Source organism: Staurois parvus, unplaced genomic scaffold (assembly GCF_062004578.1).
Source record: "Staurois parvus isolate SC_StPar_1 unplaced genomic scaffold, SC_StPar_1.0 ptg000448l, whole genome shotgun sequence".
Classification (NCBI taxonomy): domain Eukaryota; kingdom Metazoa; phylum Chordata; class Amphibia; order Anura; family Ranidae; genus Staurois; species Staurois parvus.
In genome coordinates this window covers 1,572,501-1,600,000 of record NW_028318244.1, presented here as the reverse complement: position 1 = coordinate 1,600,000, position 27,500 = coordinate 1,572,501, and the positions used below count along the sequence as shown (strand labels likewise).

At 43.5% G+C, this 27,500-nt stretch overlaps 1 protein-coding gene across 2 annotated transcripts in view; it reads right to left on the bottom strand.

Moving 5' to 3' along the window:
• Window positions 1-27,500, bottom strand: part of ZNF395 (zinc finger protein 395) — a 42,793-nt gene that overhangs the window by 8,822 nt on the left and 6,471 nt on the right. For both annotated transcript variants that reach the window (XM_089688171.1, XM_089688172.1), the window contains exons 2-5: window positions 7,557-7,792; window positions 5,605-5,852; window positions 2,822-2,928; window positions 948-1,183 (exon numbers count right to left, since the gene is read on the bottom strand). In XM_089688171.1, the coding sequence (XP_089544297.1) occupies window positions 948-1,183; window positions 2,822-2,928; window positions 5,605-5,852; window positions 7,557-7,787 (822 nt within the window). In that variant the 5' untranslated portion in view covers window positions 7,788-7,792. The remainder of the gene's footprint in view (window positions 1-947; window positions 1,184-2,821; window positions 2,929-5,604; window positions 5,853-7,556; window positions 7,793-27,500) is intronic.

Below are 27,500 nucleotides of genomic sequence, written 5' to 3'. Positions count from 1 at the left end.
ACATTTAATTCAATAATATAATCAAACCAAAAACACTGAAATTTGAAATAGAGCGCCAAGTTTGCACATCACTGAGCAAAGTCACAAAATCGTTTTCAGTGTCTGATGATGAATTTCCCCACAAATCATTATCACTCAATTCTGCAAGTGGTTCTAATTTACTATCGCTGTTCTCTAGCCGGTCTAAAACCGCTTTTGACCTAAAGGGACGCTTTTTGGACGCCATGGACGTTTCTAAGTTTCCAGGCAGAAAGAACAGTAAAAATGCAGGGCCCAGGACAAAGCACTCGGGACAAAATGTATGTGAAATGGTTTGATAAAGTAATGTTTTACTATGTGATTTTAGTGTATTTAGCGAATGTCACTTTTTACATTTTTAAATTTCCCGCCATTCCATCCCGACGTCGCAGGGAAGGAACCCGGAAGACAGATGCCGGCATCGGCCGGAGGACATTGCCGGGGACACTGCAGGGGAGACATCGCGGGAGTGCAGGACAATGTAAGTGCAGAAGAGATCCCGGAGCAACGCTGCAGGGTATTCCCGAGTATAGCTCGGGGTTAGCACTTGCGGTGCTGAAACTTTACCCCGAGCTACACTCGGGAATACCGCCAGGGAGGTTAAAAGTAATATTAAACCTTTGCAGGGTTTTTGTTTTTTATTTATTTATTTTTAATTAAAATAAACTTGCCTACTTTATATGTTGTGTAATGGTTTTGCACAGAGCATCCCCGATCCTCCTCTTCTGGGGTCCCCCGCCGCCACTCCAGGCCCCTTTTTGCAAAGGGGCACCTGTGTGTGGGCTCGCTCCCGAGCTACCCTTTCTGCATCCATTGACAGAGTGCGTAGCTCACCCCCCCCCCCCCCCCCCCGCGCCCCCCGCAATACAGCATTTGATTGACACCGTTGCTTTTTTTTCCCTCTCGCCATCTAGCAAACCATGCCATACCTTTCTCTTGCGTGGAGCAGGCTCATCCAGAAGGAACGGATCAGGGTCGGTCTCAAAACCTTCATCCACATGGGAAGCGTTGAACGCCTCGTTTGTATACTTGGGGCTGGCTTCGGTGTGAGGAGGGGAAGGCGTAGAGGCACCACACTCCACACTCCAGTGCCCGCTGGTTGTACTGCTGCCACTGTCCGACACATCTCCGCTTTCCTTCCAGAGGTCACAGGTTACTTGAGGGGCTTAGAAAGAGGAACAATGTGTGAATATTAAACACAGCATAGTGCCATCATGAGAGATTAGTCGCTACTATATTCTAACAATTCAGTGTTCCCTACAGGGGCGGACTGACAACTCATGGGGCCCCCGGGCAATAGGGGATCATGGGGCCCCTGTGTCCAAACTCAAAAAAAGCCTATGAAAAAGTACTAGGGGCATCTCATGGGGCCCCCTACTGACCCCGGGCCCTCGGGCAGTGCCAGACGTTTCCAAATAGTCAGTCCGCCCCTGGTTCCCTATGTGTAGGATCACTGGCATGAATATGTGTGCGCCCTAGATAGGTCTTTGTGGCATCCATTTCCACATGTCTGTGGAACACCTTGGCCTCCAAAGCTTCCGGGATGTCCTCAGCCTTCTGGTAGAGATGGGAGCTTTAGATAATGGCAATTCTTACATGATTTAGAGCAACCAGCTCAGCAAGAAGGCTCTTCGACATCCCCAATGTCTCATTGAAGCATCAGAGACCAAGGAAAGTACTTTTTTTTTTTTTCTTTGGAGGGAACTGTTGTATACCAAATGGCCATTTGAGTTGTAAAAGCCAAGATAGTATTTCAACAGTTTCCAGTGTGGTCAAGCCTGGTAGGATCGGCAGAAAAATGGGAAAATAGCATGAACGAGCCCTACAGAATCAAGATATTGACCCCAATCATCTCTATGGCCATTTAACTGGAATGAGGTCCCCGTGGGTGAACTCTAGACCATGCAGTAGGGCAATGGTCTACAAACTGCAGCCCGAGGCCATATGTGGCCCTTTGCTTGCCTTTATCCAGCCCTTGGGGCACTTTTCCTTCCACTGATACAAGACACTATTAATTTACTCCCATCAACAATGAGGCACTATTTCTCCCACTGCCATCAATGATGGGGCACTATTCTTCCCACTGAGACGAACGATGGGGCACTACTTACCCCCACTGACACCAATGATGGGGCACTGTTCCTCCCACTGACACCATTGATAGGGCACTATTCCTCTCACTGACACCATTGATGGGGCACTATTCCTCCTGCTGACACCAATGATGGGGCACTATTCCTCCCACTGATACCAATGTTGGGGCACTATTCCTCCCGCTGACACAAATAGGACACTATTCCACCCACTGACACCACTGATGGGGCACCATCTCCCCCCAATGACACCAATAGGACACCATCCCCCAAACTGCTACCAATGATGGGGCACTATTCCTCCCACTTACATGACTGGGCACTATTCCTCCCACTGAAACCAACAATTGGGCACTATTCCTCCCACTTACATGAATGAAGAGGCGCTATTTCCCCCCTAATATCAACAATGCGTTTTTTACTCCCATTGTTGCCGGGACAATTTCTACTCCCAGTGGCCACAGTTCGGCCCCCAGAAAGTCTGATGGACAATAAACTGGCCCTATATTTAGAAAGTTTGGAGACCCCTGCAGTAGGATCTCAACATTTGCACAGGCACTCTTTACTTTGAGCACAATGAACGTGCAGAAGTTAGAATACTGGACTGCATTTTAAACATGGTTCCTGAGTGTTCAAGCGTGGTAGGATCCACAAAGAACAGAAGCCCTACAGAACAAGAAAATAGATCTGTCATCTGGATGGGTACTTACTTGGAATGAGGTCACAGCAGGGGGGGCTCTGGACGATTGGGCTGCAGGACAAGCTGGTCAGGACCATGGCTGCCATCATTTCATCCATCTCTACAGCATCTGATCTCCTATTAGAACAAAAGAATAACTTCACATATTTGGTAGAAGAAACTTCTTTCAGCAAAATTCACCAATATCGGACCTCAAAAGTGCCAACTGTAAATAAGTGTGGTCAGGCAACAGGAACTCTACAGGCAGCACCAAATGGGAGGTCAATCAGCCACAGCTCAAGAAAACCCAAAACAACCTTTGGGTAGAACCCTGGTTGAGAATGGCTGATGGAGATTGCCATGTATGAAATACAGCATAGATATTAGGCTCCCTAAAAAGGTATGGAACCTTTACTGTAGATCTGCCAAACGCAGGGTATCTCAACTAGGGTCCTGCATAAATTCTAGGGTTCTACTAGGCAAGGATGCAACGCTTGAAGATCACAACTAGGCAGGGATGCAAAGCTAATACGATCACTAAACACCAATGCAAAGTTCATGGAACCACCAAGCACACATTCAAAGATAACGGGACTACTAAACATTGATGCAAAGCTAATAGGATCACTAAGTACCAATCTAAAATTAGTTTGATCACAAAGCACCAGTGCAAAGCTAGTGGCACCACTAAGCGTTGATGGGACCATGGTCACCAAGCGTTGATGGGACCATGGTCACCAAGCACTGATGGGACCATGGTCACCAAGCACTGATGGGACCATGGTCACCAAGCACTGATGGGACCATGGTCACCAAGCACTGATGGGACCATGGTCACCAAGCACTGATGGGACCATGGACACCAAGCACTGATGGGACCATGGACACCAAGCACTGATGGGACCATGGACACCAAGCACTGATGGGACCATGGACACCAAGCACTGATGGGACCATGGACACCAAGCACTGATGGGACCATGGACACCAAGCACTGATGGGACCATGGACACCAAGCACTGATGGGACCATGGACACCAAGCACTGATGGGACCATGGACACCAAGCACTGATGTTCAAAAGGTAGCATGGCCATTAAGAACAAATGCAAAATTAGTGGTACCACCAAAGTTTTGTATTTTTGCGATTCGGTCCTTCAGATATTTACCACACCGTTATCATTAAATCAGAAAAATGATTGCAGGGGTTCCCAGAGATCTCAATTTTTTCCAGGGTGAAAAAAAAAAAAAGTTCTATAAAGCTGATCTAATGGCTACTGTAATACTTCAAAATGAGTGTCAAGTGGGATGAGTGCTTTATGAAATGTTTCAGCCGTGACCTCACTCTAAAAGGTTATCAAAGATGCTGATCAGCAAACCTTTCTTATGCTACAAAATGCTCAAAAGTAGCTAATTAAAGTGTATCTAAACCCAAAATGTCCATTAACCAAAGCCCAAAATACTCTCATGAGCTCCAAACAACTGACTTCTATGGAGTTCCCTTAGCAGCATCTTCTCCCCAGCTTCCACCAAGTGTTGGGTCTTGGGCTGCCATGATTAGCTGGGATTAGATAAGAAAATGAATGTACATGCTCAGGAGTTCAATCATTCATTCCAGCACACAGGCACTGTGCGGCTCTCCAAGGGTGGCTCCTCCATAGACTGGAGCCACTCCAAGACAGTAAGTGCATTACTGGCAGGATCACAAGGTGAATATAAAAAGGAAAGAAATGTCTAAAACTAATGCAGCCACTATATTGAAGGATTGATGGGCTGCGATTTATAACATTTTTGTAACAGAATCTAATATATAGGCGTACCCCTGAGAACGTGCATGCGCACGAAACACGTTGGGTGGAGCCACTGTTTGCTGACGTCACGCCGCCGATGGTCGAAGCGGTGGCCATCTTGGTACACTTTTTATGCTTTTTGACGTGGACACTTTTTAATGTTCTAATAAATACTACACTATATGCAACTTTATTGGCTCCTGTGGTGAGCCATTTCTTCTAGGACTAGGGCTGACTTCCCAACCGAGTGCCCAGGACGAATTTGTTCCAGTTTAACCCTTTGGCCACCTTCCATTCCCAGATGTTTAACGCTTAATTGCCTGTTACCAGATTTCATCTGTTGAGTGTACATCCGAGAGAGGTGGATTCTTTTGCGTGATCATCAACACATTTGCACTCTGCACCTTAGCTATACTGCGCCTTATGGTCTCACGGACAATTGCTTCCATTTATGGATATTTGACTATATAAATAGCACATTTGACCATGGACATTGTTGTAGAGTTTTATCCCATATGTTATATGTTTATTGTAACATCATTTACTACTGCGCTTTACTTCACGGATCACCATGGACATGAATGTATTTAGATTCTGCCCGTGATACAATTTATTGTTTGGCATTTGCTTTTTGAGCTGTTTAGCTGATATTTTCATGCTCTTACTTGATGCACTTTACGGTTTCACTCAGCTCATTACATTCATGATGCACTTTACCATATTGTTTGACTTTTAGATTTTGCATTTACTAATGTTTTTTGCACTTTACCATTCAGCAATAATAATAATATTATATATATATATATATATATATATATATATATATATATATATATATATTTTAGCGCTGCACTTATTTACAAATGTAACATTTTTCGGTTTGTCTTTAGAATGTAAACAATCTTATTTTAGACTTTAAAGTGGTAATATCCTCCCCTACTCAACACAAAAAAACATTTGGCCCAAGATTGGTATGAACAGTCCCAACTCTTTGGGCGATGAAGAAGGCAGTGAGATGGGCTTACCTCTTGGGGACATCAATGCTGCGGGACACGGATCTCTGAGCCACGTTGATGGGCCCCGCAGGACTGGTGGAAAGAGTCTGCTCCATCAGTATGCCCATGGCTTTGGGGGTCTCCACGAGACGGACGTCCTCAGTCTTTCTGCACAGGTGGAGCCCCAGTTCCAGAACAAAAATCTTCACTTCATCATCAACGTGATTGTGCTGCTCCACCAAGCCAACCCATTCCTTGCCATTGTGGGTGATGTACACCTGTCAGAATAAAAAAAAAAAAAAAAAAAAAAAAACCTTACAATGTGTACATACACCCTTTTATAGACAAAAAAAAAAAAAAAAAACACCCTACACAACCGCTCGTTTTTTTTCTTTTTATCCAAAAAGTTGATTGCAACTCGAACCTATTCACAAGACCTGACTGAATCACATTGTTCTCAGATTTCCACTCCATCGTATTTTACCCCAATGAATGTGGGAAAGGTCAGGGAGGACCAGAACCAAAAGAGTCTGCTGTTGCGGCCGGTCAGCAAGCTGCAAGACCACCTACACCTGTGCGGCTTTTGTTCACCCTTCAAAAAGACATGAATGAAATATGACCAATGGCACATGAATTGGTTTTTATGCTTTACCAAAAGCGGAGGCAGATATCAAAAGTGCTCAAGTCATTCAGATGACCAAAGGGTGAACAACGCATAACCGCAAATGTTTCTCTTTAACAAAGACACAAGGTTTAATAAAACTGAAATTCTATTAGCTGTTCTGGATGGAGTGATAAAAAGGACAAGCAAATTTATACCCAACTGGGAAGGCACATAATGGAAAGGACCAAAAAAATTGGTAAGTACTCCAACTAGGAAGGTGCACAATAGGTAGGGAAGTAGAAGATGGTAAGTGCTCAAATGCACGCACTTAATTACCTGGGTAGGAACACAATTTGGGGGTGGAGCATGTTTGCTGATGAGTCCTGGTTTGTGTACCTGTGCCATATTTTATCATGGCACATATACATAGACGTCATCTATGTACCTGTGCCATATTTTATCATAGCAGAGATACATAGACGACGTCTATCATCTAGACAGGTACCCCTGAGGAACGTGATGAATTTATGGAAAATGGAGTACTAACTCTTAATTGCAAAATTTACAATGAATTCTAATTTAGAAAGAATTTCATTTTTGGATGTAGAAATCTTCAACTAAGAAGATTGTCTAGTGGTTACTATGCTATATAGGAAACCCACTTCATGCATTACTATGCTACATCGTAGGGCCTTCATGCATAGCATACCCTGCAGCCAATACTAAAGTACGACGTAACTGCTCTAGAGATGAAGGACCATGAACAATACTAAGCACTTCACCAAATGTATAACTAACTTGTAAGGATCCCAAAGAAGGATGATTAACAATTAATTGGTATGCACTTCGAGAAGGATAGCCAAAGCTCTTTCGGCTGTACTTCTCCTGTGGATCACAGGAGTGCAGTTCGTTCTGCACTCCTGTGACCCGTTTTCAGAGGACAGCAAGCTTGGAGTCCACTGTTGGCTGATGTCACTCAGCCGGTCCAGGTTGGGGAAGGATCCAGACTTTAAACTCAGGATCTACCACAGAATCTGAAATGGCACCAGCAGCTCCCACTTCCTCCAAAGTAGAGGTAGGTGTTCAAATATATACCCAACCTGGAACGTGTAACAAAGGATGAGCCATTAACTATAATAAAAAGCGTAAAATAAGCCAACACCTATTTTAACCATTGGAAGTCCAGGCCGTTTCTTTACATCCTATGGATGGAAGGTAGTTAAAAACCTTTGATGGTAATATTAATTTCTACAGCTCTACACAGTATACACAGGACCTAAAAAAAGAGGAAAGGCAGATCTGAGCTCTAAATAAAGGATAGTTGGGGGCCTATGGATGGACAAGAATCGGTGCATGCTCCAGCTAGAAGCAGTCCTACCTTTTGTCCTGGGTACAGCTTGAAGCGGTTGGTGGACAAGTTGGTGGGACACATGGCTTCCTCCAAGCACTCTTTGTAGCATCCACCCTCATAAGCTCCCAGTTGAGCTGAAACGGCAAGATCTCCTGCCGACTCCACAGTCATGCCATCTGCAGATAACATCGGGGTAGTACACACCCGGGCACCCAGTAGAGACCTCTTCCCAAGCCGCTTAGATAGTATGCTCGCCATGTTGGCTACGGAAAGAAAAAGGGGGGAAAAAAATAAATAATCAAAACTTCTGGAGAACATCAACCATGAACACGCACATTAGAATGTCCTCAAGATTCACACTAACCTCCTGCTGAAACTGTTCCTACCCTTCCTCTTTAACCCCTTGGCGCCGGTGCCTCCCGGCCTTTTAAGGGTTCCAGAAGCCGGGAGGCAAGCAGGGTTTTAGGGTCATGTGACCTCCGTGATTCGCTGTCACAGCGGTCACATGATTGGGAAAGGTCCCGAACGCAAGAGGAGATTGGGACCTTTCCGTGAGTACTAAATGTGTGCGATGGGAGCGTGCAGGGTGCGCGTTCTCAGCACATATGATTTTTTTGTTAATACAATGCAAATATGCGGCCACTCGGCGTCTAGGCCCAGACGCCGGGAGGCCACACATTTGCGTTCGGCCGGCGCCAAGAGGTTAAGAGGCCTCAGGTTGAGATTGCATGCTTACCTCCTTTACACACAAGATAATGCCCTGCATTGTATGAGAGGATGCAAAAGGGAGTCCAAATTTTTGAAAAAGCAAGAGATCCTGCCAGGCTTTTTTTTTCCCTTTGCGGTCTAGGTACTGATGGGGAGATTTCTCATCACTTCCTGCCCTGGAGACAACAGGACGTGAGGAAATCTCTCCAGAGTGAGGGGAATTCCCACCTTAGTTGTCCTTCAAACAAATGCTCCCTTTGCAAGCAAATATTTGCACACCAAAACGAAAAACGCACCATATTTTGTCTAATATGATTATTTCCTATGATCGGAAGCGCTATCTAGTGGCCCTAATGCAGTATTTTTCCTGAAATACCTCAAAATCAGGAACAAACACCACATTTTGGCTACTAGCTGCTGCTGGTAATCATAGAAAATATCCGTATTCGACAAAAAAAAAAAAAAATTAGGATTTTTCGTTGTGGCTGTGCATATGTTTGTCACATTCATACAGTTTTTTTTTTAATAAATAGACCCCTAATTATGCTTTGGTGACACGCACGTTGCCCAGTATGGCTAATAAAGAACAATACATTCAGAAAAATTACATAAATGTTCGATACATCAGAGTCTAATACTATAAATAAATACAAATACATATCAAAAAAAGAAACCATATTGAAATCTTTTTGTTTTTTTGGGGGTTTTTTGGACAATGCCAACATACATCTCAAGAAGCACATGATATAAACCAACATGGGCACATGATAAAAAAAAAAATAATATGATGCCAAACTTCCCCATTCATCAGTCATGATAAGCTGAATGGACCAACCAATTAGGAACTCAATGTGAGCCCTAGGCTGGAGTGACCTGGGTCATTATTGCACAATACATACAAACCACATCATATAACTGTACAAGACTATAGGAAGTGCTGAGGATATTGCAAAAAAAAAAAAAATACTACAACAAAGAAAAACACCCTCGGTCTGCAGGTACGTGCAATACGTTTTATATCACACCACATGCAAGAGGAAGACAGAAAGTGAGGTAAAGCCTCTCCAATGGAGAGATAGACAACAGTGTATTGGAACCCGTCTCCCACTGACCACCAGCAGAATGGAACCCTTCCCCCCCCACTGACCACCAGCGGAATGGAACCCTTCCCCCCCCACTGTCCACCAGTGGAATGGAACCCTTCCCCCCCCCACTGACCACCAGCGGAATGGAACCCTTCCCCCCCCCACTGACCACCAGCGGAATGGAACCCTTCCCCCCCCCACTGACCACCAGCGGAATGGAACCCTTCCCCCCACTGACCACCAACGGAATGGAACCCTTCCCCCCACTGACCACAAGCAGAATGAAACCTTTCCCCCCAACTGAACACAAGCAGAATGAAACCTTTCCCCCCAACTGAACACAAGCAGAATGAAACCTTTCCCCCCAACTGAACACAAGCAGAATGGAACCCTTCCCCCCACTGACCACCAGTGGAATGGAACCTTTCCCCCCCACTGACCACAAGCAGAATGGAACCCTTTCCCCCCCCACTGACCACAAGCAGAATGAAACCTTTCCCCCCCCACTGACCACAAGCAGAATGAAACCTTTCCCCCCCACTGACCACAAGCAGAATGAAACCTTTCCCCCCCACTGACCACCAGCGGAATGGAACCCTTCCCCATTGACCACCAGTGGAATAGAACCCCTGCCCCAATTGACCAGCAGCAGAACGGAACCCTTCTCCCCACTGACCACCAGCGGAATGGAACCCTTCTCCCCACTGACCACCAGCGGAACGGAACCCTTCTCCCCACTGACCACCAGCGGAACGAAACCCTTCCCCCATTGACCACCAGCGGAACGAAACTCTTCTCTCCACTGACCACCAGCGGAACGAAACCCTTCCCCCATTGACCACCAGCGGAACGAAACTCTTCTCTCCACTGACCACCAGCAGAACGGAACCCTTCCCCCACTGACCACCAGCGCAACGGAACCCTTCCCCCACTGACCACCAGCGCAATGGAACCCTTCCCCCACTGACCACCAGCGCAATGGAACCCTTCCCCCACTGACCACCAGCGCAATGGAACCCTTCTTCCCCCATTGACCACCAGCGCAATGGAACCCTTCTTCCCCCATTGACCACCAGCGCAATGGAACCCTTCTTCCCCCAATGACCACCAGTGGAATGGAACCCTTCTTCCCCCATTGACCACCAGCGCAATGGAACCCTTCTTCCCCCATTGACCACCAGCGCAATGGAACCCTTCCCCCATTGACCATTATAATAGAACCGTTCTGTGGGGCTCTTCTGTAAAGACCGACAATCTAAGGGGATCCTTCTCCACTGACCACCAATGCAAGAGCATTTCAATGTCCACTATCAGGAGGGAGCCTTTTTCTAATAACTACCAATACAAATCAGACATTTCCCCACTGAGCATCCCCATGAAGAACCACTGTGTGTATCTAGTCATATGAACCAGCCATGTATGGATTGAGAACATCAAGTCCATCGTGTACTACACATTTTTTTCCATTCTTTACATCAATGTACAGAGACCTATAGATTGGCCATTATTAGCAGGGGTACCCCAAGACCTATAAAGGTATTTTTAAAGGTTCCTCTGTGTTAAAAAGATACAGAAAACCTGTTGTAGACACGAGCTCCATGAAGCAAACATTTGTGCTGCACTAACTTGTAGGAATGTCTAGTCCCGGCTCACATCTTGCATCCATATGGAATATTCCAATATTTATTTATAGGAGGAAGAAAAAAAAAATCATGTCTAACTAAACCGGGCACCCACAGCTGTAAATCTCCCCGGGACCCCTCAAAGAGGATGTTCAGGAATTTTGCAAGTACAGTATATTACTTGCACATGCTGCTTCAACCTAACAAAGTGGACCTGTCATTACAATTCACACTTTACCCCCGAGATTGTCCATTTACTAGACTGGTTCCAATGGGGCCTCTGAAATCCCCAGAGGGCCACATAGAATATTCACTATATGTAGTACAGAAGACTGTCAGAGACTACTAATCTACTGCCAGAGATGGATGGAGACTGAAGACATGCTGCGTTCACATCAGGTCTTTATTCATGCAACCAAAGTTACCTATTTAATGACACTTTTTTTTGAAAGTGTTCACATTAAAAAAAGGATTTCCAAGAGGCCGGGGCAAGGATGACCTGGCTGGTTTTGTACAATCACAGCCCAGAGCCTTGTGTTAACAATCAACACAAAGGAACGATCTCTGTTTCTTCTCCCTGCAAAGCAGGGAGAACAAACAGATTTTCAGGGAAAAGCAGCACACATTATACTCCTTAACATTTGTTAAGCACACATTCAGCCCTTTGATTACCTGAGAGGTTAACCCCTTCCCAGCCAGTGTCATTAGTGCAGCGACATACCGTGTATAGTGTTATCACTGTATTAGTGCTACTGGTGATGTCAGTGTCAGTTCCCACCCAGTGTCAGTTAGCGTCAGATTGCCCAGCGCACACAGCCCCTTGATTACAAGAGAGGTTAACCCCTTCCCAGCCAGTGTCATTAGTGCAGCGACATACAGTGTATAGTGTTATCACTGTATTAGTGCCACTGGTGAAGTCAAGTGTCACTTCGCATCATATCTCCCATCGCACGATCATAATCCCACTAGGTCAGGGAACTCCGCCACTAGTAGAATAAAAAATTCCAGTATGTGCGTGTGTATATTATAAATATACACATATATTCACACACACACACAAAATAACTTGCGCTAATAACAAACCAATCAATATACACTTATTGAGACTTTTTTGTTTAACCAAAGATGTAGTAGAAAATATTTTGACCTAAAAACTTAAAGAATTATATATATATATATATATATATATATATATACACACATATATACATACACACACACACACACACACACAGTGGGGATCGAAGGTTTAGGCACCCCAGCTAAAAATTTATATTAATGTGCATAAAGAAGCCAAGGAAAGATGGAAAAATCTCCAAAAAGGCATCAAATTACAGATTAGACATTCTTATACTATGTCAACAAAAGTTAGATTTTATTTCCATCATTTACACTTTCAAAATAACAGAAAACAAAAAAATGGCGTCTGCAAAAGTTTGGGCACCCTGCAGAATTTATAGCATGCACTGCCCCCTTTGCAAAGCTGAGACCTGCCAGTGTCATGGATTGTTCTCAATCATCGTCTGGGAAGACCAGGTGATGTCAATCTCAAAGGTTTTAAATGCCCAGACTCATCTGACCTTGCCCCAACAATCAGCACCATGGGTTCTTCTATGCAGTTGTCTAGAAAACTGAAACTGAAAATAGTTGACGCTCACAAAGCTGGAGAAGGCTATAAGAAGATAGCAAAGCGTTTTCAGATGTCAATATCCTCTGTTCGGAATGTAATTAAGAAATGGCAGTCATCAGGAACAGTGGAAGTTAAAGCAAGATCTGGAAGACCAAGAAAAATATCAGACAGAACAGCAGGATTGTGAGAAAAACAATTCAAAACCCACGTTTGACTGCACGATCCCTCCAGAAAGATCTGGCAGACACTGGAGTTGTGGTACACTATTCCACTATAAAGAGATACTTGTACAAATATGGTCTTCATGGAAGAGTCATCAGAAGAAAACCTCTTCTACATCCTCACCACAAAAATCATCGTTTGAACTTTGCAAATGAACATATAGACAAGCCTGATGCATTTTGGAAACAAGTTCTGTGGACCGATGAGGTTAAAATTGAACTTTTTGGCTGGAATGAGCAAAGGTACGTTTGGAGAAGAAGGGGCACAGAATTTAATGAAAAGAACCTCTGTCCAACTGTTAAGCATGGGGTTGGATCAATCATGCTTTGGGGTTGTGTTGCAGCCAGTGGCACAGGGAACATCTCACGAGTAGAAGGAAAAATGGATTCAATAAAATTTCAGCAAATTTTGGATGGTAACTTGATGCCATCTGTGAAAAAGCTGAAGTTAAAGAGAGGATGGCTTCTACAAATGGATAATGATCCTAAACACACCTCAAAATCCACGGGGGATTACATCAAGAGGCGTAAACTGAAGGTTTTGCCATGGCCTTCACAATCTCCTGACCTCAACACAATTGAAAATCTATGGATAGACCTTAAAAGAGCAGTGCGTGACAGACAGCCCAGAAATCTCAAAGAACTGGAAGACTTTTGTAAGGAAGAATGGGCAAAGATACCTCAAACAAGAATTGAAAGACTCTTGGCTGGCTACAAAAAGCGTTTACAAGCTGTGATACTTGCCAAAGGGGGCAGTACAAGATATTAACTCTGCAGGGTGCCCAAACTTTTGCAGACGCCATTTTTTTGTTTTCTGTTATTTTGAAAGTGTAAATGATGGAAATAAAATCTAACTTTTGTTGACATATTATAAGAATGTCTAATCTGTAATTTGATGCCTTTTGGAGATTTTTCCATCTTTCCTTGGCTTCTTTATGCACATTAATACAAATTTTTAGCTGGGGTGCCCAAACTTTCGATCCCCACTGTATATATAAACATACACACATACATACATACACACAGACTGTTTTATAACAAAGTAAAAAAAATGTTTCCAAAAAATGTTTGGTCTTTTTTTCATTATAGTAAAAAATGAAAAAACATCCAATCACCAAAAGAAAACTAGGATGATGAAAAAAATGATATAAATTTAGTTTGGGTAGTGTTGCATGTCCGCGCAATTACCAGTTAAAGTAGCAGAGTGCTAAATAGGAAAAATTGGCCTGGCCATGAATGGGGTAAAACTTTCCAGAGCTGAAGTGGTTAACTTGCTTATATTTCACATTATCTGGCTTCCCCTTATTAAAATTTTTTTTGGAATACAGATCCTTTTATAGACTGCGTGAAATCACTGGGTCTCTGTGCTGCTCTATGCAATGACTGGTGGGAGGGGTCAGCTCATAGCTTCCTGAAAACCTCACAGCACCCTGCCTCGGTACTCCTTATCCCTGACATGAGCAATGGGAGGAGTTAAGAAAATCAAACTCTGACAACTGGGTGTCAGTCTGAAGGAGTGGGCATTCCTAGGTAGGTGTGTTTGTATGCAAACAGCCCCCATGTGATGCTGAGCCACCACCATTGACTTAACTGAAATCCAAAGAATAAAAAGTGGTGGTCATGCTGGAAAGGAAAGGGCTAGATGAAGCTGGACGTCCTCCAGCCAGGAAATGAGGCGGAGCATTCTCTGACTTGTTGCAGCTTCTAATGCACATTGTGAAAAGCTCACAGTGTGCAGTGACATCAGAGGAAGCCATTTCAGTCCAAAAGAGGAGCCGGTACAACTGTGCAAGACTAAAGGGAAGGCTGGAGGTCAGATTTAATAATAAAAGGAAAACGTGTGATTTATTTTGCTGCTGGAACAAAACGAGTTTAACGAGACAAAAGTCCATTAGACGGCAGATGAGATATAGGAAAGGTTTGATGGCGTTCATATTCCCAGCTCAGGCATGGCCTCGGGCAGTAGGATTTCCAGGAACACTCTTGGAACAGAGACGTGGAAGAAGTGACAATGAGTGTGTTCAGCCAGTGTACAACTAAGAGGACCTGTCACCGGAGAGGAGCATCCGCAACTGTCAACATGTCATTCTGCAGTGTGGCTTCCTGCCTGCCATACCCATCCATCCACTTCAATGGAATGTGAGGACCGTCTCACAAAGTGTTTATAAACATCGATCAGACAGGAGATAGAGATACAAAGTAACATTGTTTATAAACATCGATCAGACGGGAGATAGAGATACAAAGTAACTGTTTATAAACAATGATCAGGACAAAGATAGAGATAAAAAGTAACATTGTTTATAAACATCGATCAGATGGGAGAGAGATACAAAGTAACATTGTTTATAAACATTGATCAGACGGGAGATAGAGAGATACAAAGTAACATTGTTTATAAACATTGATCAGACGGGAGATAGAGATACAAAGTAACATTGTTTATAAACATCGATCAGACGGGAGAGAGATACAAAGTAACATTGTTTATAAACATCGATCAGACGGGAGAGAGATACAAAGTAACATTGTTTATAAACATCGATCAGACGGAAGAGAGAGAGATATAAAGTAACATTGTTTATAAACATCCATCAGACTGGAGATAGAGATACAAAGTAACATTGAATCTCTCAATCACCCATCTGAACACACACTTTGTATCTTCCCAGCTCTCCTCTGATCAATGTTTCAAAGAGTCATAATTAACTCCCCTTCTCCTCTTACTCTATTTTAATAACCATTTGCTCTCTCATTTCTATTTTTCTAACCATTCATATTTTTCTTTTTTTGTGTTTAGTTTGTTAAACGTGTTCCTAAACCTCGGAACCCGCATTCGCTATATCTGGTCTCCCCGGACCCTGCATTCACTGTGTCCGGTCTCCCCGGACCCTGCATTCACTGTGTCCGGTCTCCCCGGACCCTGCATTCACTGTGTCCGGTCTCCCCGGACCCTGCATTCACTGTGTCCGGTCTCCCCGGACCCTGCATTCACTATATCTGCTCTCCCCGGACCCTGCATTCACTATATCTGGTCTCCCACAGTACACAGAACATGGAAATGCAATTATTTTTGTAAATATAAACTGCTTAATACTTATTCATCAGCAGTTAGAGCAGTCTTGTGGCTTCTATCAGTGTCCAGCAGAGCACAGGTCAATCTTGTAGGAAGAGTTTTCATTCTGCTCTGACTGTCCTACGAGGCTGCATGACACCTGACCCTCTGTCTGGACAGTGCTGACTAGCCCTGTGTTGACCACATGCACCACCTCAAAGGAAAAAAAAATAAATAAAAAAACTTCTTTAGTAATACACACCAAACTGAGCATGTGCAGAGGGACTCCTAGGGCTCTGTACTATCAGTAGATGGATTGGGGTCAGTAGAAGGGGAGGATCAGAGAAGATCTTTTTACACAATGCGGAGGATTAACCCCTTACGTTCCACAGTGAGTATAACAAGCATGCTTTACTGCATATACAGACTGATTGTACTGTTGTGGGTTTAATAACACTTTAAATTCTTTTTTAGGCCTCATGCACACAGGACATTAATGAAAAAAAAAAAATTTTAAAAAAAATTAAAAAAAAAAACTCTCCTAGAAACAGTCCTCTTGGCAGCAGCGTTTTTTGAGACAATTTAGGAGCGTTTACAAGCGTCAAGCGCTTAGGCGTTAATTCATTTAATTGGCCAGAATAATTGATTTCATTAGCTAGAATTAAAGTTCCAGCGCTACTAGCCTTTAGCAGCATCAAGAGATTTTTTTCTGCCAAAACACTGCTGCTCCTGGATGCACTGGCCTGGCCCTAGGTTTTTGTACCCTGCTAGTAAATGCTACTGCTACTAAAACTCTATGTGTGCATGGACACATAGGATAACACGGAGAGCTGTTTAGAAGCAATAAAATAAAAACCACAAAAAAAAAAAAAACACAAAAACTAAAACACACAAAAAAAACAAAACAAAAAGGAAAAAAACAAAAACAAATAGAACACAAAAACAAAAAAACAAAACCACAAAAAAAACAAACACACAAAAACACACACACAAATAAAAACACACAAATAAACCACAAAGCAAATACAAATAAAACACAAAAACAAACAATAAAAAAACAAAATAAAAAAACACACACAACAAACACAAAACAAACACAAATAAAAAACCCACAAAAAAAAACCCACAAAACAATTACAAATAAAACAAACAAAAAAAAACACAAAATAAAAACACAAAAAAAACTCACAAAAAAACCCACCTGATGCCCCTAAAAGCTACGAAAACGCCCTGTGCGCACAAGTCCTTAAAGGGCCGGTTCACATCTGTGATCGGCCTCTTACATGCTTTTGCGCATGTTACCACTGAGCCCCAATGGAATTGCGCATTTTGATGAAACGTCATTAAAGATGCGGCATACCGGGTCTTTCCTTTTAACGCACCGCACCTAACATGCGCAAGTGTGACCGCGCCATTTGTGTTGTTACTTTGTGATTTATAGATTGCATGAAAAAAAAAATTTTTTTTGCAGGATACCAAAAGTAAATAAATCTAAATCCGGCGATTAACATGGTCTCACCACGGAACGCCCCTCCCCCATCCAGCGGCAGCACATTTCGAGTTTGCCTTGAAGCTGTAAAGCTATGCAAGTCCTTCCCTTTCCTCTCCCTCAGCTGTCACACGCCTGTCCTAGTAGCCTATTGCACTGTCTAACAAATTCCTGACATGTCAGCAAAGCCGGGCGGAGGAGGGGAGGGGGGGGGTGCAGCTCTAAGCCCATAGCCCCAGACCTGCGCTGGAGGTGACAGTGAGCCGCGTTGTCATATCAGCCGCATGCAATCCTGCTAATCATAAACCACACTCTGCTGAAAACAGGATCTGCATTGCCAGCCATCGCCGTGTGCTTAACCCTCCCCCTGCTGTTCCTGGGCTGCTCAGGTGGAAACTTGCGTCCGCTCGGCACGTCCGCCAAACCTGGACACTGGGGGCCCCTTTTTACGATGTACCTCACTGGGGTGGACCATTCCTTGGCTAAAAGTGCATCAGTGATTGCGCGGCTTTAATGCAATGCCTGCCTAAAGAGTTGTATTCCTGTCCATCCAGTCCTGACATTTACACGGCTCTGCCCAGCAGGGCGCATAGGCCCGATTTCTCTCTGCTGCAGTTTCACTTTCACTTACAGCTCTTCTAGTGAAAGGGGAAGCAGCACACTGATCTCACTTTATTGGTTCCTTACGCTGTTTCTCGTCTTCAGTGTCTGAGCTCTGCTGTACAAGGAATGCAAGAGGCTGATACCAGGTCGCAATCATGTCATTGCACTGCTTGCATGATACAAAATGCATTTAGTGATGCAGTCTGTCTCATGTTGTAAAGCGCTGTGCAAAGTGTTGATGCTATATAAATCCTGAATAATAATAATAAATGTATGAATAATAATCCTGACTAATAAGAATTATGAATAATAATCCTAATAATATATTTATGAATAATCCTAAGAATATTAATAATAATATATTTATGAATAATAATCCTAATAATATATTTATGAATAATAATCCTAATAATATATTTATGAATAATAATCCTAATAATAAATGTATAAATAATAATAATCCAAACCAATAATATATTTATGAATAATAATCCTAACCAATAATATATTTATGAATAATAATCCTAATAATAATATATTTATGAATAATAATCCTAAGAATATTAATAATAATATATGTATGAATAATAATAATCCTGACCAATAATATATTTATGAATAATAATCCTAATAATATTAATAATAATATATGTATGAATAATAATAATAATATATGAATAATAATAATCCTGACCAATAATATATTTATGAATAATAATCCTAATAATATATGTATGAATAATCCTAAGAATATTAATAATAATATATGTATGAATAATAATAATAATAATCCTGACCAATAATATATTTATGAATAATAATCCTAATATATTTATGAATAATAATCCTAATAATAAATGTATAAATAATAATAATCCAAACCGATAATATATTTATGAATAATAATCCTAATATATTTATGAATAATAATCCTAATAATAATATATTTATGAATAATAATCCTAAGAATATTAATAATAATATATGTATGAATAATAATAATCCTGACCAATAATATATTTATGAAGAATAATCCTAATAATATATTTATTAATAATAAAAATCCTAATACATTTCTGAATAATAATAATAATCCTGACTAATAATAATATTGCATTTATGAATAATAATAATCCTAATAAATTTATGAATAATATTATCCTAATATATTTATGAATAATAATCCTGACTAATAATAATAATCCTAATAATAAATTTATGAATAATAATCATGACTAATAATAATAATAGGTTTATGATTTTTAAGGGTCACATTTCCAAATCTGATCTGAAATAGATGAAACGCAGAACAAAAAAACAACCCACACCTATTACCTAGATTGTAAACTCGAAAGAGCAGGGCCCTTGAACCCCTCGTGTTTTGTTACTGTATTGTCTCATGTTCTGTCCCCCACTATAATGTACAGCGCTGAGCAAACCTTCTGACGCTTTATAAATACTGTATAATAATAATAATAAAAAAAATTTCAGCTTTTTTCAGATTTCCAAATCTGTATATAAAAAAAAAAAAAAAAAGAGAAAATATGGAACAGCAAAATAAAAAAAACTAAAAAAAAAAAACACACACAACCTATTAAAAGAAATATTTTTTCCACCTCCACATATAAAATAGATGAAATATGGAACAGCCAAAGAAAAAGCCTAATAAAAGAAATAAATTGCTCTTTTTTACATTTCAAAATCTGTACATAAAATAGGTGAAATATGTGCCAGCAAAAATTTTAAAAAATGCAGGGTTCCAAATCTGTATTTCAAATAAATAGATGAAATAAGGGAAAAAAAAATAAAAAAAATAAATAAATACTTGCACATTCTGTGCACATTTCAAAAACGGTATATAACTGACAAAATATGGAACAAAAAAAAAACCCATTAAATAAAATCTGCTCTCTGTATATAAGAAAAAAAAAAATATGGAACACAATTAAAAAAAAAAATCAAACACACACAAACAAAAAGCTGCAAAAAGGCCTTACTAAAAATACATTCCAGCTTCCCAGTTACACTTGATAGCTGCTCAGACTTCCTTCCAGATTGCTGTACTCCTCTCCCCACCAGCCTGACACTCCTCTGCAATGACACCGTTCCACTAAGTCCGCACTGCTGTTACAGGGTATGTCCCCAACAATGGGCTTCTCTTACTACCTCCCTTTTGGTCTGCTAAATATCCCATTTGTTACATCTGTTCCTTAAATGCAATAAAATACCTGTTGATCCTGCCAGAAATCTTGCGAGTTCCCTCAGTTTTAGATTGTTAGCTCTCAGGACGAGGGCCCTCCTAACCGTCTTGTCTTGTAACTGTACGGTCTTCCTTTTATATTGTAAAGTTCTGTCCAGGGGTGGACTGGCAACTCATGGGGCCCCCGGGCAATAGGGGATTATGGGGCCCCTGTGTCCTTGCCCAAACTCAAAAAAGCCTATGAAAAAGGTACCAGGGGCATCTCATGGGGCCCCCTACTGACCCCGGGCCCTCGGGCAGTGCCTGAGTTTCTAAATGGTCAGTCCGCCCCTGGTTCTACCCAAACTGCTGGCTCTATATAAATCCTGCACAATAACGACCACCCGTGATGAACTCTTATCAGCTACATTGATTCCAGTTATCTCTGGAGGACTACAGAACATCTCCCCCAATATTATGTAGAGTAGGAGAGAGGTGGGCACGTTTCATAGTCCTATCTCACAGATGTCCCTCCAGCTGTTGCCAAACTACAAGTCCCATGAGGCATTGCAAGATTGACAGTTACAAGCATGACTCCCAAAGGCAGAGGCATGATGGGACTTGTAGTTTTGCAACAGCTGGAGGGCCGCCAGTTTGACACCCCTTGTCCTATCTGGGGTCTGTTGACATGATAAAAGAAGACAGCATCATCCCACAGGGGTAGGCAACCTGAGAGCCGCAGGACTACAAGTTCCATCATACCTCTGCAAGTCATAGCTGTAACTGTCAGTTTTGTAATCTTTGCAATGCCTCATGGGAAATGTAGTTCCACAACAGCTAGAGAGCTGTAGGTTGCCTACCCCTGACCTAGGACAAGAAGTGTGTTTACTGGCAGGACTACCAGGTGAAAATAAAAGAGGCTGGCATGTGGGGGAATCCTGAAAAAAAAAAAAAAAAAAAAACGCAGCCACCACATCTAAAGACTGCAATATATTACATTTTGAGTACGCTCTGGCTTTAATTGGGGCTGTAAACAGATCAGAAAGTGTACTGCAGAATTAAATTCTTAGGAATTACTTGCCAGTCGCGCTTTAATTTTCTGCACTTTGCTAGAAATACAGAAAAAAAAGCAAGCAAACAAATTAAAAAAAAAAAAATTATATATTTAAAAAAAAAAATATAATATAAATATAATAATATTATAAATATAATATAATAAATATAATATAAATATATATATATATATATATATATATATATATATATATATATATATATATATATATATTTATTTATTTATTAATAAAAAGTGAGAAAAAAAAAAAAAAAAAAAAAAACCTCATGCAGCCACCACATCTAAAGACTGCAATATATTAAATTTTGAGTACACTCTGGCTTTAACGGGCTGTGAACAGATCATAAAGTATACTGGAGAAGTAATTTCTTAGGAATTATTTGCCAGTCGCTCTTTAATTTTCTGCACTTTGCTAGAAAGACATAAAAAAAAAGCAAGCAAACAAGTTTTTTTTTTTTAAAAAAATATTATTAATAATAATAAAAATAATAATAATAATAAATAATAATAATAATAATAGGAAAAAAAACAAAAACAAAGAATTTGTGGAAAAAAAAAAAAAACTTAATGTAGCCACCACATCTAAAGACTGTAATATATTACATTTTGAGTACACTCTAAAGCCAGAGTGTACTCAAAATGTAATATATGGCAGTCTTTAGATGTGGTGGCTGCATTAGGTTTTTTTTTTGTTTGTTTGTTTTTTCCACCTATATTTTTTTTTCCTTTTTTTATTTTGTTTGCTAGAAAGACAGGAAAAAAAGCAAGCAAACACATAAAAAAAAAAAAAAAAAAAAAAAAAACTTAATGTAGCCACCACATCTAAACACTGCAATATATTACATTTTGAGTACACTCTGGCTTTATCAGGGCTGTGAACAGATCAAAAAGTATACTGCTGAATTTTTAGGAATTATTTTCCAGTCGCTCTTTAGGTCTTTAATTTTCTGCACTTTGCTAGAAAGACATAAAAAAGCAAGCAAATTTAAAAAAAAATTATTATTATTATTATTATTAATAATAATAATAATAATGTGGGAAAAAAACAAACAAAAAAAAAAACCTTATGCAGCCATCACATCTAAAGACAGCAATATATTACATTTTGAGTACGCTCTGGCTTTATCGGGGCTGAGAACAGATCAGAAAGTATACTGCAGAATTAAATTCTTAGGAAATTATTTGCCAGTCGCTCTTTAGGTTTTTAATTTTCTGCACTTTGCTAGAAAGACAGAAAAAAAAAACAAACAAAACAAAAACCAAAAAAGTAAGCAATTTAAAAAAAAATTATTTTTTTGCACTTGCGGCCAGAGGTATTAATGCAAGATGAGCAGAACTTGCCATCTCAAGAGACATGAAAAAAAGATGTCCAAGGGCCGGTTCACAGCAGAACGCACTGCGGGAAAGGCGCGTTCCATGCACTGCGTTCAACACACTTGCCTTGCAATCCGCATAGGGGTGCTAATATAATGCTGACAGTCCTCCAAACGCAAGACGTTTTCAGGCGTCGAATCTACTCATAGTGCTGTACTATGCAATTTGGTTGGGCGTGCCTTAAGTTGTGCATGCACGACTTTTTCTGCACTCCAGTGCGATTTGCAGCCTCATTCAAATGAATAGGCTGCAACGTCATACCGCACGCCGCTGCGTTCCTGTGCCTTCCCGATGTAATGCGGCCTCAAAACCTTCCAAGCATCTACTTCTACAGAACAGAAGGCACCACATTACATATTGTCCTGTATATGGCCCCCCCACCCCTTTAAAGAGTCTGCGATCGCTACAGGTCTGATCACATGACCACAAGTCCAGGCACAGGGTCACACGATCGCCCAGGCACAGGGTCACACGATCGCCCTGGGTCATACGATCGCCCAGGCACAGGGTCACACGATCGCCCAGGCACAGGGTCACACGATCGCCCAGGCACAGGGTCACACGATCGCCCAGGCACAGGGTCACACGATCGCCCAGGCACAGGGTCACACGATCGCCCAGGCACAGGGTCACACGATCGCCCAGGCACAGGGTCACACGATCGCCCAGGCACAGGGTCACACGATCGCCCAGGCACAGGGTCATATGATCCCTAATAAGCAGGAGGATCGGCCATGATTATAACCCTCTGGTAATGTTTTCAGTTTATTCTGCTCATATGTTGCATTCCCAGGTCCCCCCCTTAAAAAAAGCCTTTCCATTTTCATGACATACTTTATTTTAGACGTATCACTGGTTCTCTGTTCTTCTCTATGCAATGCAGGTAGATGATGGCTGGTGGATGGGTGTTGTACTGAAAAGATCACAGCACCCTGCCTTAGTACTCCTCAAGAGCCTTGATGCAAGCAGTGGGAGGGGTTATGCAAATATTACAATGACCTTGATGGGTAGGTGTCAGCCTGGATGCAGGTAGATGATGGCTGCTGGAAGGGTGTTGTACTGAAAAGTTCACAGCACCCTGCCTTAGTACTCCTCAAGAGCCTTGATGCAAGCAGTGGGAGGGGTTATGCAAATAGAAAAATGCCTTGATGGGTGTCAGTCTGAAGGAGTGGGTGTTCCTGAGGCTCCATCAAGATTGACCCTGCCTCAGTAGTCCTCAGCCCTGATGCAAGCAGTGGGAGTTATGCAAATAGAACAATGCCCTTGATGGGTAGGTGTCAGTCTCGAGGAGTGGGCATCCCATTTGCATGCTAGACCACCCTGGGTCCCGCCCACATGCGATCCTGATGAAAGAAGTGAAATCCCATAAATGAAAGGGAAGGACCAGGGGCAGTCAGGCTGGGGGAGAAAAATGCTAGATGATGCTGGACGTCCTCCATCCAGGAAATGAGGTGGAGCTTTATCTGACTTGCTGCAGCTTCTAATGCACATTGTGAGAAGCTCACAGTGTGCAGTGACATCAGAGGAAGCCATTTCAGTCCAGGAGAGGAGCCGGTACAACTGTGCAAGACTGGAGGGGAGGCCGGAGGTCAGATTAATATATATATATATATATATATATATATCATAACAGATAAAAAAAAGTAAAAAACCATCCAAGCGGCGTGTTTGCCATTCGCAGTGCAGACTGGAACAGGCGACATTCTTGACATGTTTAACAAATAAGAATGCGGTGGGTGTGGTGAGGATTTGCTCCGAGGCGAGACGGGCTGTGTCACCAGATAAAGTGCAAGCGGCCGGCATTTCACCACATCAGCAATTTGAAAGCTTTGCAAACAAAAAAAAAACCCAAAAACAAAACAAAAAAAAAAAAAAGAAAAAAAGGAAGAGTTGGTCTCCAATGTGAGGATCCATCCTGTGCGATAATCGCTACAAAGTCAGAGCTCACCAAATGTTCATCGGTGAGCGCACAGCTACGCCCCGAGCCACGGAGGATGCATGCAGTCACTTCTCCCTCTGGCTGCACATTTTCTTCCCATAGTTTCTGCCTCCATCCGCCCAACAATTCTCACAGCTTTACAGGTTACAATGCTGCAGTCTAATGACTGGGAGAAGGGAGACCTGAGCCTAGGCACGGCCACGGGCGGCATAGTCTCAGCCTAGGCACATCCACCGGCTCCATCCTCTCAGCCTAGGCACATCCACCGGCTCCATCCTCTCAGCCTAGGCACGGCCACCGGCTCCATCCTCTCAGCCTAGGCACGGCCACCGGCTCCATCCTCTCAGCCTAGGCACGGCCACCGGCTCCATCCTCTCAGCCTAGGCACGGCCACCGGCTCCATCCTCTCAGCCTAGGCACGGCCACCGGCTCCATCCTCTCAGCCTAGGCACGGCCACCGGCTCCATCCTCTCAGCCTAGGCACGGCCACCGGCTCCATCGTCTCAGCCTAGGCACGGCCACCGGCTCCATCGTCTCAGCCTAGGCACGGCCACCGGCTCCATCGTCTCAGCCTAGGCACGGCCACCGGCTCCATCGTCTCAGCCTAGGCACGGCCACCGGCTCCATCGTCTCAGCCTAGGCACGGCCACCGGCTCCATCGTCTCAGCCTAGGCACGGCCACCGGCTCCATCGTCTCAGCCTAGGCACGGCCACCGGCTCCATCGTCTCAGCCTAGGCACGGCCACCGGCTCCATCGTCTCAGCCTAGGCACGGCCACCGGCTCCATCGTCTCAGCCTAGGCACGGCCACCGGCTCCATCGTCTCAGCCTAGGCACGGCCACCGGCTCCATCGTCTCAGCCTAGGCACGGCCACCGGCTCCATCGTCTCAGCCTAGGCACGGCCACCGGCTCCATCGTCTCAGCCTAGGCACGGCCACCGGCTCCATCGTCTCAGCCTAGGCACGGCCACCGGCTCCATCGTCTCAGCCTAGGCACGGCCACCGGCTCCATCGTCTCAGCCTAGGCACGGCCACCGGCTTCATCGTCTCAGCCTAGGCACGGCCACCGGCTTCATCGTCTCAGCCTAGGCACAGCCCCTGGCATCGCCTACATTTCTCTTCTGAAAGCTCCCCATGCCATGTCCCTCTATATTGCACTTCACCCCAACTGGTCGGGGAGTGTGCACTGTACAGGTGGATTAAACCTTATGCATTGGATTACATATCCCAGGATTCCCTCTGCACCGGCCACCATCCACACGCATGATCTAGGAGTGGCACTCAATCACAGTAAAGCACTGTACCTACAGGTCACATGATTCCCTCTACACCAGCCACCATCCACACGCATGATCTAGGAGTGGCATGCCATCACAGTAACGCACTGTACCTACAGGTCACATGATTCCTTGTGCACCGGCCACAATGGGCAGAGTCCTCTTCAGTTCCTTTTCTAAAGAAAGCAGCCACAGCCAGAGTAGAAAAGCCTTTCCCTTGCCAGCATGCTGCAGAGATGGACCCTGGCCCTCTGTGTGGAAGCAGTGGTCTCTCTGCAGAGGTTCCAACCCCCCCCCCCCCCCCGCTGAGCCAGCAAACTCTTTGCAGAGATGCAACACATTCCCTGTAATCCAGCACTAGAGCTTTCTGCAACCAGCAGGGGGCATAGAGAGACCACTGCTTCTACACAGAGTGGGGGTCCTCCTCCCCGGCATGGTGTACCCCACTAGATTTACCAAATTTACATTGAAAGTTCAATTGGGCTTTAACTGAGGAAAGCGTTCAACCACCACGTCTCATCAGCAATCACTTCCTGTCCTGGTCTCTGCCGCGGTGACTACAGTACGCCAGGTGCAGGAAGGAAACGAAATGTAATACAAACACTTCAATACGAGGACAACCCCATTCATACCTATAGGATGCGTGTTCTAAAATGGTTACAGTGTAATCATGTCTCTGTACCGCGTCCGCAGTCCCTGACCGTCGCCCGCGCCGCGTCCGCAATCCCTGACCGTCGCCCCCGCGCCGCGTCCGCAGTCCCTGACCGTCGCCCCCGCGCCGCAGTCCCTGACCGTCGCCCGCGCCGCGTCCGCAGTCCCTGACCGTCGCCCGCGCCGCGTCCGCAGTCCCTGACCGTCGCCCGCAGCGCGTCTGCAGTCTCTGACCGTCTCCTGCGCCACGTCCGCAGTCCCTGACCGTCTCCTGCGCCGCGTCTGCAGTCTCTGACCGTCTCCTGCACCGCGTCTGCAGTCTCTGACCGTCTCCTGCACCGCGTCTGCAGTCTCTGACCGTCTCCTGCACCGCGTCTGCAGTCTCTGACCGTCTCCTGCACCGCGTCTGCAGTCCCCATCTGCTCACTTTTACATTATATTCACCAAGTATTATGTGTGGCCCCTTCAGTGACATCAGGGGCCACACTGGGGTCCCCTATACCGTTACAATTCCCCAGGACCCAGCATTAGCCGGATCCTCCTCATCCAGACACAACAAGCAGTGCTCATCCAGCAGTCATGGAGGGAGATCTCCCGGCACACATTCTCCATCATACAATATTGATGACGGTTGTTAAACTTGCCGGAGATACATTGTACCAGCGCGGTCACATGACCTGAGTGACAATCTGGAACAGGAACTCCCGGCCCGCAGCTTTAAATACAACTCAGGAGCACCGTGTACTGCCAGCCAGATCTCATGAAATGTTAACCATTAGCAGAACGCAGCGAGGAATCACCGCGCCGACATGAGCGCAACTCCCCCCACCCCCCGTCATTAACGGGATTGGCGGCAAACATTCTGCAATATCATACCTCTCCCCACTGCACTGCAATAATGCATTTAATGCTTTTTTCTCGCTACTCCTGCAACATGCAGAGTGATGGTGAAGCCAACAGGGATTCCGCATGGCTCGGAAATGCCGAAAAGAAAAAAAAAAAAAGAAGAAAGAAAGAAAAAGAAAAAAGAAAAGAAAGAAAGAGAAAAAGAAAAAAGAAAGAAA